The sequence below is a fragment of the Hyperoodon ampullatus genome (genome assembly GCF_949752795.1).
Source record: "Hyperoodon ampullatus genome assembly, chromosome: 1".
NCBI classification, from domain to species: Eukaryota; Metazoa; Chordata; class Mammalia; order Artiodactyla; family Ziphiidae; genus Hyperoodon; species Hyperoodon ampullatus.
In genome coordinates, this window is record NC_136914.1 from 90699207 (window position 1) to 90709794 (window position 10588).

At 38.2% G+C, this 10588-nt stretch overlaps 1 protein-coding gene across 2 annotated transcripts in view; it reads left to right on the forward strand.

Annotated features, from left to right (window-relative positions):
- SLAIN2 (SLAIN motif family member 2) overlaps nt 1-9101 on the forward strand; it is a gene marked incomplete at its 5' end in the record, with an annotated part of 71509 nt that extends 62408 nt beyond the window's left edge. For both annotated transcript variants that reach the window (XM_079705226.1, XM_079705227.1), the window contains 2 exons: nt 6902-7223; nt 8596-9101. In XM_079705226.1, the coding sequence (XP_079561352.1) occupies nt 6902-7223; nt 8596-8662 (389 nt within the window). In that variant the 3' untranslated portion in view covers nt 8663-9101. The remainder of the gene's footprint in view (nt 1-6901; nt 7224-8595) is intronic.
- Between the last annotated feature and the right edge of the window lie 1487 nt (nt 9102-10588).

The window sequence follows — 10588 nt, forward strand, 5'->3', positions numbered from 1 at the left end:
TCCTTATATGTAATAGCTACTTTAAAATCTTTGTCAAATAATTCTGACATCTCTGTCATCTTGGTGATCACATCTCTTGATTGTATTTCTTTATTTACTTTAAGATCTTCCTGGTTCTTGGTATGATAAATTGTTTTGTTTTGTTTTTTTAATTGAAATCTGGACATTTTCAGATTATTAGAGTCTAGATCTTATTTAAACCTACCCTTTTATGAAAGGATATATCTTTCTCTGACACCACTCAGGCATTTGGTGGATGAGGGGCCGGGGGGTTTCATTACTGCTATGGGAATAGATGCCCAGTTTCCCCACTCAGTTCCTGTTGACACCCAAGGGGGAGGGACCAACTGGGTGGAGGTAGAAATTTTGGCTCCCCGTATGGTCTCCACTGAAACTGTGATGAGGGTGGTCTTACTACCAGTGAGCAGTCATGAAAGTCCTGACTCTCCACTAATCCTCCTCTGACACCAACCCAAGAGGAGGGAAAAGAGCACCTCATTACTTCCTTCTCTCTTACCTCCCTGGATAAGGTGTTGGTAGGCCTTGTTCAGTCTCAAAAGGATAGAAGTCCAGGCTCCCCACTAGTCTTTGTTGGCATTGGTGACAGTAGTGCTACAGTTTTTTCTGTGGTGTTTGGCTGGAGCAGAGCAGTTATTATCTAAAAGTTTTCTTTCCTAGTCCTTTGGCTAGAGAGAGCAGATTTTTTTTTGGTCTGTCATACCCAAAGGCCTTTTTGGGTTGCTGCCTTCTTCAGCTTTAATCTGGGATATATGAGGCAAAAGAAAATCCTGGGAACTCATTACCATGTCATCCCTCAGGTATCAAGGTTCCTGGGTAGTGTTTCTTCTTCTCTCCATGTTTCAGTCTTATGTCTGTTTTATATACAGTGCTCACAGTCTTAAAATTATACTTACTGAGAGAAATAGGGAAAAGTTCATCTATTCCATTTTCCCAAGTGGAAGTCTGAGATTCACATTCTTAAAAAATTTCAGGAGACAACCATTTCCCTGGCATAACTATTAATAGTTAAAATGGTGGTCAGAAGTTTTTCCAGAGGAAAAGGCTTTCACAAAGCCTATTTTCAAGGTAAGATTTGGTGAGACATTCCAAACATTATAGATATATTCCAGTATTTATAAAGCTGTGATGTAGAAATGAAGCACTCTCAGGGACTTCCCTGGTGGTGCAGCGGTTAAGACTCTGTGCTCTCAATGCAGGGGGCCCGGGTTCGATCCCTGGTCAGGGAACTAGATCCCACATGCATGCGGCAACTAAGAGTTCGCATGCCACAACTAAGGAGCCCACGAGCCGCAACTAAGGAGCCAGCAAGCCGCAACTAAGGAGCCTGCCTGCTGCAACTAAGACCCGGCGCAACCAAATAAATAAATACTATTTAAAAAAAAAAGAAAGAAAGAAATGAAACACTCTCAGCCTCCTCAAGATGATCTGCCTAATTTCACCATACCCTCTACATCAGTCACCATAAAAAAGAAGCCTAGGACTCCTTGGTCGTCTCTCATCTACCAGACTGTCATTCACAATGTCTTAGTGAATCTCTTAACCTGACCTCATTTCTGTCTATCCCCAGCTCTCCAGACTTTTCCAAAATACTCCTTGAAACTCAGTGATCCTCCTCTGAACTTTACTGTTCTTGCCTCCTATCTGAAACCTGCATCCCCACCAAAACAAAATCCCAGTCAAAAGGCTGCCAAGTATGGTAAAAAATAAAAAACTAGGACTGAAGGTGGCTTTTCTGGAGTTGGTACTGCAAGGAGCAGGTCTAGGCACCACCCTTAGATAGTGGCTAGAGGATAACTTAGACATAGAGTCTCAGTCATCCAGTGAGTTTCCAGGAAGACAGTGAAACAACTTGGGCAGAGACAAAGGTGGGACTGTAGGGAACAGAATTGAGAAAACACTTTCATAGTCACCTATAGAAAGGGGAAGATGGATTATGTAAGGAAAAAAAAAAAAACAACTTCTGTGAAGATCATGGAATTTGCAATTCCGGGTACTTGGGTCCTGTGGATATCTTGTCTTCAGTTTTCTACCAGAAGAGACTGTAACAGTTTGTTGGATATAATTGATTCAAGATATAATTGGTTCATAATTATTCTCAACTATGGCCTTACTTTAGAGCCCCTTATGGAGTTTTGGGGTTTTTTTGTGGGGGGGGCTGCACCCTGCAGCATCCAGAACTTCCCCAACCAGGGATTGAACCTGCACCCACTGCAGTGGAAGCGTGGGGAAGCACGGAGTCTTAACCACTAGACCACAAGGGAAGTCCTGGAGTTTTTTTTTTTTTAATGACCTTTTCTCAGGTGGAATTTTAAATGCACAATTTTAATTACAAGAGTATACATTCATGCAGCCAGCCCAGTAAAGTTATCAAACATTTACATCATCCCCCAAAGTTTTTTTTGTACTTCCTCCTAGTCAGTTCTCCCAGCCTCAGGCAAATATCTGATTTGTGCTTAGTTACCATAAGTTAGATTTGCCTAATTTTTGAGAATCATCCTTGTTGTATCAGCAGTTTTCTCTTCTTTGTTGCTGAGTGGTATTCTGTTGTATGGATATACCACAATTTGGTTACCTATTCACCTGCTGACAGACATTTGAGCTGTGTCCAGTTGAATGGAGTGTTCTATAAATGTCAGGTCAGCTTGATTGATGGTGTTGGTCATGTCTTTGTCCTTTCTGATTTTCTACCTATTTGTTTCATCTATTACTAAGGAGTGTTGAAATCTCTAACTAATTCTGGACTTTTTTAGTTCCTTTCAGTTATGTCTGTTTCATGTGTTTTGTATATTTGTTTTTGGGTATACATAGCTGGTATTCTTATGTCCTCTTGCTGAATCGACCCCTTTAACTTTATAAACTCTATCTCTGATGGTAATTGCTTTCTGATATTATTATAAACACTCCATCTTTTTCATAATCAGTTTTGTATAAGGTAACTTTTTCTATCCTTTTACTTTTAACCTGTGTCTTTATATCTAAAATGTGTTTCTTTTAGATAGCATGTTGCTCTTGCTTTTTTGTCCATACTGGCAATATTTACCTTTTTATTGGAGTGATCACTATTCACATTTAATGCAGTTATCAATATGGTTGGTTTAAAATCTGTCTCACAACTTGTTTTCTCTTTGTCTCTTCAGATTTTTGTTCCTTTTCTCCTCTGCTTTCAGTCTTTTGGAATATCTGAGTACTTTTTATATATTACATTTTATTTTCACGGTTGGCTTACTTTCTATCTTTTTTTTTAAGTGGTTGCTTTAGAGTGTGCAGTGTACATATTTAACTTATTACAGTTATCTTCAAGTAATATACCACTTCACTTATAATGTAAGAACCTCAGAACAGTATATTTCCATTCCTTCCCATTTTTTGTGCTACATTTATCATTTACTTTTACTCTCTTTATATATATTATATTAAATCACAGAGAATGTTTTTGTTAGTTTTATTTTACAGAGTTATCTTTTAGTGAAATTAAAAATGATTTATTAAAGATCTTTTATGTTTCCCAAAATATTTACCATTCCTGGCACTGTTTATTGCTTTATGCAGATCAGGGTTACCATTTGGTATCATTTTCCTTCTACCTGAAGAACTTCCTTTAGCATTTCTGTTAGTGAAAGACTTGCTGGCAACAAATTTTCTCAGATTTTGTTTGTCTTTCAAAGTCTTTACTTTGATGTTAGTTTTTTTTTTTTTTTTTTTTTTTTTTTTTGCAGTACACGGGCCTCTCACTGTTGTGGCCTCTCCCGTTGCGGAGCACAGGCTCCGGACGTGCAGGCTCAGTGGCCATGGCTCATGGGCCCAGCCGCTCCGTGGTATGTGGGATCTTCCTGGACCAGGGCCCGAACCCGTGTCCCCTGCATCGGCAGGCGGACTCTCAACCACTGCGCCACCAGGGAAGCCCTTGATGTTAGTTTTGAATTATAATTTTGCTGGATATAGAACTCTAGATCGAAGTCTGAGGTATTTTATCTTTGTTCCTCTGTTTAAACATTTAAAAAAATTTATTATTCATTTTTAGAAATTTGATCATGTTGTTCCTTGGTGTGGTGTTCCCTTTGTTTGCCCTGCTCAGGTTTTTTTTGTTTTGTTTTTTAAACTACTTAAATACTTGAGTTTATAGTTTTCATCAAATTTGGAAGATTTTCAGCCATTCTTCAAATCTTTTCAGTCCCACTTATAACCCCTTTCATCTGGGACTCCAGTTGCATGTATTAGACCACATGATTTTGACCTGTAGATCACTGAGGCTTTATCATTTCTTTTTTGAGTCTTTTTCATTTCTTTTTTGAGTCTTTTTATTCTCTGTATGCTTTAGTTTAGATAATTCTTACTGTTATGTCTTCAGGTACCTCTTCTTCTGCAACATCTAAATTGTTATTAATTCCCATCCAGTGAACTTAGCACTTGGAATATATTATCAGTTTTTCATCTTTAAAAGTTCTATTGGGAATTCCCTAGCGGTCCATTGGTTAGGACTCTGTGCTTCCACTGCAGGGGTCCCAGGTTCGATCCCTGTTCGGGAACTAAGATCCTGCAAGCTTTAGGGCATGGCTAATAATAATAACAATAATAATAGAAAAAATGTTTTCTTTTAAAGTTCTGTCTAGCTCTTTTAAAAATCTTTTATTTCTCACCTCATATTTACATATTTCTTAATATCCTTAAGTATATGTGTAATAGTTCTTTTTAAAGTCCTTGCGTGGTAATTCAGTCATTCCTGTGACTTCTTAATCTGTTTCTCTTGACTAATTTTTATCCTAGTTTTGGTTATCATTTTACTATTTCTTTATATGTCTACTAATTTTTTATTGGTTAGTGGACATTGTGAAGTTTTATGTTCTGTGCTGGATTTTGTTACCTTCTTTTAAATTGTGTAGACTTTGTTGTGGTAAACAGGTAAGTTTTTTATGGGTTAGTTTAATCCTTTATAGCAGGGCTCAGCAAACGTTTTCTTAAAGGGCCCGATAGTAAATACTTTAGGATTGTGGGTGATATGGTCTCCGTTGTAAGTTTTCAGCTACTCTTGTAGCTGGAAAGCAGCCATAGACAATATAGAAACACATGAGTGTTGCCATATTCTAATACAATTTTTTTCAGAAAAGCATTTTACTTTCCCATGGTGGTAGCTTGCTGACCCCTGCTTTAGTGGCTTGTTTTTAAGTTTTGTTTGAGTGGATTTGGGGTAGCTTTGTTCTAGAACTAGTTTATTCCTTTTGGAGTGTCCCCTGATTGCCCTGGGTGTTTGACAAGGATTCTCTGCTCTAATTGGTTGAAACTCAGATGTTTCCTAGTCCTGTATGAGCTTTGGAAACTGTTCAGTTTACAGTGCTCCAGGCCTCCTTTGCCCAGTCTCATGGAGCTTCACTTGGTGCATGCACAGCTCAATATTCCAGCAAAGGTCCAAGCAGACCTCTAAGCTGAGTTATAGAGGTCTTCTGGAGCACCTCCCTCCTCTAAGGTAATCTGCCCTTCAGATTCCAAGTTTAGTCTTCTCAAGTCAGCAAGATAACTTTGATCTACTCTGGGTTCTCCTCCACACTCTATAATCCAAGCCCCCCCCCCCCAAAAAAAAAGCCAGGGTGCCAGTAGAGCTCACCACATTTATTTTCCCTCTCTCAGGGATTACAGTCCTGTACTGCCCGTTGTCCAATATTTGAAAACTGTTCTTATGTATCTTAACTGGGTAAGCCCTGTCCTGTTTTTGTCAACATGGTTGGAAGTGCCTGTGGTACTTTTAAAATAAATATCTTGATTTCCATTCCAGACTAGATTCTCTAGGGGTGGTGCCTGGGCTCCCCCCGACCCCCCACCAACCTTTTTTTAAAGTTTCTTGGGATTCTGACACACAGTCAAACTTTCCTCTACTCATATCCTTGGCAAACTAATGGAGGTTGAGAGAGAATATGGTGATTCTGATACGTTTCTCCCCTGCACTCTCCTCCCTTCCTCTCCCCACCCCAATTCACTCTGAACCTCACCCCAGAGTTCTTTGCTAGGTAAAGCATGTTAAGGTAATATTTTTTATTTATATTGTATATAGCCATTCATGGGCATTTGAAGAAACCTTCCAGAGATGATTTATCCAAAAAGGATAAACCGGAAAGGATGAATGTCCCCCAGGACATCTGAACTTACAATGCTAAGGGACCACTACAAGAATAAAATTTATTTGAAGTCTTATTTTGACTTAAAAATTAATGCAAAGTGTACATTTAATTCTTTCATATATCATTATTTGTTTCAACATGTATTTTAAATAACCACTTAGTAGAATTGACATTCCAGCAAAATGTACCATCTTTATCCTGTGACTTCATATACCTCTTGATATACCCCTAGCTAGATTTATAACTTCCCTACTTGGTGAAGCACAATAGAAGCAGGTTTAGTTTCTAAATTATAAGTTACACTATGGATGATGCAGGACTTGGAGGTACACTCTCCAGATACTTGATACATGTTTACATGAATGTTTCTTTGAGGGGAAAGTGTGTTTCAAATTCCAGTCAGCTGTCTAGTAGTCAGCATTTTTTTCATCTCTAGAATATGGCTCAGGTTGGTTGCCACAGTAAAACAGAATGCTGCAGTGCCTTTTCTGGTATTGTAGATTCCTAGCTGACCTAGTTAAAACACTGTTGTCAAGGATAGTTGCAATCCTCTGAGTAAGGACTTGGTTACTTAAGAGCTACCAGTGATTGATCGGTCGATTGATCAATCTATCTATCTATCTATCTCCCTAGAAATATTCTTTATTCCTTGCATTTCTGTAGAGTGAGTTTTCATGAATACAGATGTACTGGTGCCCAGCCATAAAGCAGTGGTTTCACTTGCACTTGGTTTCCACTGAAAACATTGACTTTTCTTTGCCATTCTACAGTACCTTCTCCAGGCAAATTCCGCTCCCCTGCAGCACCATCTCCTTTGGCTCTCCGGCAACCAGTAAAAGCATTTAGTAACCATGGCTCTGGTTCTCCTGGTAGCCAAGAAACGACACAACTCATGCAAACCACCTCCTCACCTGGGCCTCCCATGGTTCAGAACACAGTCCCAGCAAATCCTCCCAGCAATATCAACAGCACTACTCTAACCAGACCTGCAGGGACAACTGTGATGAGAAGTGGCTTGCCCAGACCCAGTGCCCCTTCTGCTGGGGGTGGTATACCAGTGCCTCGCAGCAAACTTGCACAGCCTGTTCGCAGGTAAGTGGCAAATGCCCTGCTTTGACTTTCTTGAGCATAGGGAAGTGGGTAGACTGGAATTATCCTCATCTCTGCATTTGATAATGAAGATCAAGAGTCCTAGTGGGTTCCCACTAGCATCTTAGTACAATTTGAATAAAACATTACTTTCCTTACTTAAGAAATTCTCACTTGGGACATTGGGGTATTATATCACTTTGGTTCAGGTTAAATTTGCCCAGATGCCTAACATGATTAAGCATCTTGGTGAACTTCTAGAAAAAATTGTTAGAACCACTTCATTTGGATGTGGTATTTGTTCATTTTGAATATATTGATATTCAATAAAGATACTAAAAGCATAATAGAACCTAGAATGAAATTTAAGATAAAACTTCTAGCCATCAGGTCTGAGTATGTAATCCAGGAGGGTGGTTTTCAAACCTTGCTACAATTCAGAATCTTCTGTGGAATTTACGTAAATATAGAGGCCTAAGTTTTACCCACAGAGAGTAGATCTGGTATGAAGCTCAAAATCTGTAGGTATGCTGTTTTTAAATTTGTTTGTTTAATCTTCAGGTGATTCTGAGCCTAGCCAGGTTCGGAACCATGTATCTGTAGTCTTCATCTACCTTTCAGGAATGTGCTTACCACTATCAGTAAACTTAGGTGTCAAATATAATTAAACTTGAAATATTTATTTGCATGGAAAAAGTGCTTTTGTGCTGTAAGCATTGAAACTGAATTACCCGTACTTCTTTTATTCTAAGATAGCATATTACATTTCTGAATTCAATAGAGTATAACAGCTTTTTGCTACGTACTATGCTAAATAACATATCTGTACCTTATGTAGTTTTTACAATAGCTTTAAACATGTAGGTACTGTTATTATGCCTATTTTTCAGAGGAGAATATTAAAATTTAATGAGGTTAAGTAATTTGCCTAAGATTTCAGCTAGTAAGACCTTCAGTTCCAAGTATGTCTGACTTCAGAGTCCTTTTAAGCACTATCCCATTCTGCCTCTCTCGTGATGGTGACACTACGCCTCTAATATCACATTCATTAATTTGCCCCTCAAATAAATAAGTAAATAATAAGCTTGGTGATCCATTCGGTTGGAAAAGACAAGACAATCTTTTCTCTTACTCAAGTGTCTATGTTAACAAAAAAGAGGTTAGTGCAGTCACCTGATGCCCAGTGAAACTTGAAAGTTGTGGACATGTTGAGTGTGGGATGGTTGCGCTAATAGCTGTTTAGAGCTTTGATCTCAGCAGTGCCCTAGAACATCGGATCGTGATGCCACCTGCAAAGTAATTAATATATATGGAAGATAAAATGGTAATGTTCCATTAAACCTTGCAAATCACTTTATAAATTGCTTTATTTCAGATCCTTGCCAGCTCCTAAAACCTACAGTAGCATGAAAGATGACAGTTGGAAAGATGGCTGTTATTGACCAGCAAAGACAAGAATGCAGAGTCCACAGCTTCATGGATACCCCTTCACCAGGCTAAAAGACAACTTTTATATGCAGACTGTTCAGATAAGACTCTTGGGATTTATAAAATCCCAGCCCTCTCTGTCTTAATTAGCACAAACTGACAGAGATGATCAAGCAGCACTTTAATGACATTTAACATCAGATGTGTTTGGTAATCATACAATCACTCTCCATGGAATCACTTTTAGTTTTGTTTAATAGAAACTAGGTTGATTTTTTAATATTTGACAGAGGCCAATATCTGGGCAAAAAACTAATGGATGCCAAAGAGAAATGCCCATTTGTAAATGAGAGAGTACCTTTGTGCACAAGAAACTGGTGAATTCAAGCTATCCAAAACTTCACATTCAACCTAATTTACTGTATAAATAGTATCAATAAATATTTGTGTTAATGAGAACTAATATTCTGACTACTTATCTAAAATGTTTCACTAGTGTTTCACTAGTTCTCCAGGAAACTAGATTGAGATGGCAGGGGGGCAGGGTGGGAAGAAACCTAGGCTAGAGATTTAAAACATGATACCTAAATTTGGAAGAATCCTATAAGTTATTTTTGCAGATTCATTAGAAAAATTATTTTGTTTAATCTTAAGTTTTGGGTGTAGCTCACATATCACCACCACCAGATAGTGTTACAGCATGCATCCATCATGTTGCGTTGACACATCAGACTCCTGTGTGTTTGTTTTGATTGCCAAAAGGGCTTAATATCAGTTGTACAATCTTTCTAAACTTTATAGCTCCTGGCTCAGGAAAGATAGCCTTTGCTATTGAAACCAACTTCTTCACATGCTGTCATCTGTTACAGAACTAAGAGTTCTTATTTTTATTAGCAGGTTTCCATGATGGGAAAGAGCAAGTAGTATGTGTGTTTATTCTTGATATAAATAACACCACCTCAGTGCTTACAACCTGGGACAAAACCATACAATAAAACTGGGGAGGGAAATCTATGCACTTACCTTACAAAATCTCTGGTAATGACAGTTGTATTGTTACTATTAATTGACACAGTTGCCTATTATGTAGTGGGAAATTATAGCCTGCTGAATCCTACTTAAGTTGATCCACTTTAAACTAACTGTTTCAAAACATCCTTTGAAAATACTGCCCCTTTTAGATTCTGCCTGACGTCAATTTTTTGCATTTTTGGTAACAAATGAAACCTACTGCATATGACTCTAAGCTGTTAAACACTTGCTCTATGATGGCCCTTATGTATATCTTGGAAATCACTTATTTTGGTTTTATTTGACTATTACCAGACTAAAACTTCCTTCTTCAGCAGGCTTCTAATTTTTCATGGTGAGGTCTGTTTTTAAGTATTTAATTTGAACAGCTCTAAAATATTGGCAGCTGGGTCACTAAAGGATTTTAGATATTTGAACATAAGTTCATTTCCTATTTGTCAAACACATTCTGTAAGTTGGCAAAAGAAATTGAGAGAGAAATGGGAAGCTTATATTCAGGATAGCACTGAGGTTGATAGATTGAGAGGATGATAAAACTTATAAAACCAAGACCCCTGTTCTGCCATGACAGATCCCATGGTAGTCTTTATTAGCTTGACCAGTAGGGAGTCATTCAGTTAGCACAAACAGCTGGAGATTCAAACTGCCAGTGCTAATGTATTTTGGTGTTTCATGCAAGGAAGAAATTTTATCCATGGATTTGAGGGTGATGGGGATGGGTCAGGAAAGGATGGCGCCAGAATTCCATATGATGATGAACTTAAAAATGTTGCTTTTCAGAGGAAGATGAAGCATCTGTTTCGGGTAGAGGGGTATCGCATGTAAAAATCTAAGTAAGTAAAAGAAAGAACTAGCCACTGTCTCTTTTTGAAACCACATATACACAAAAGAAAATAGGTCTCAGTTTT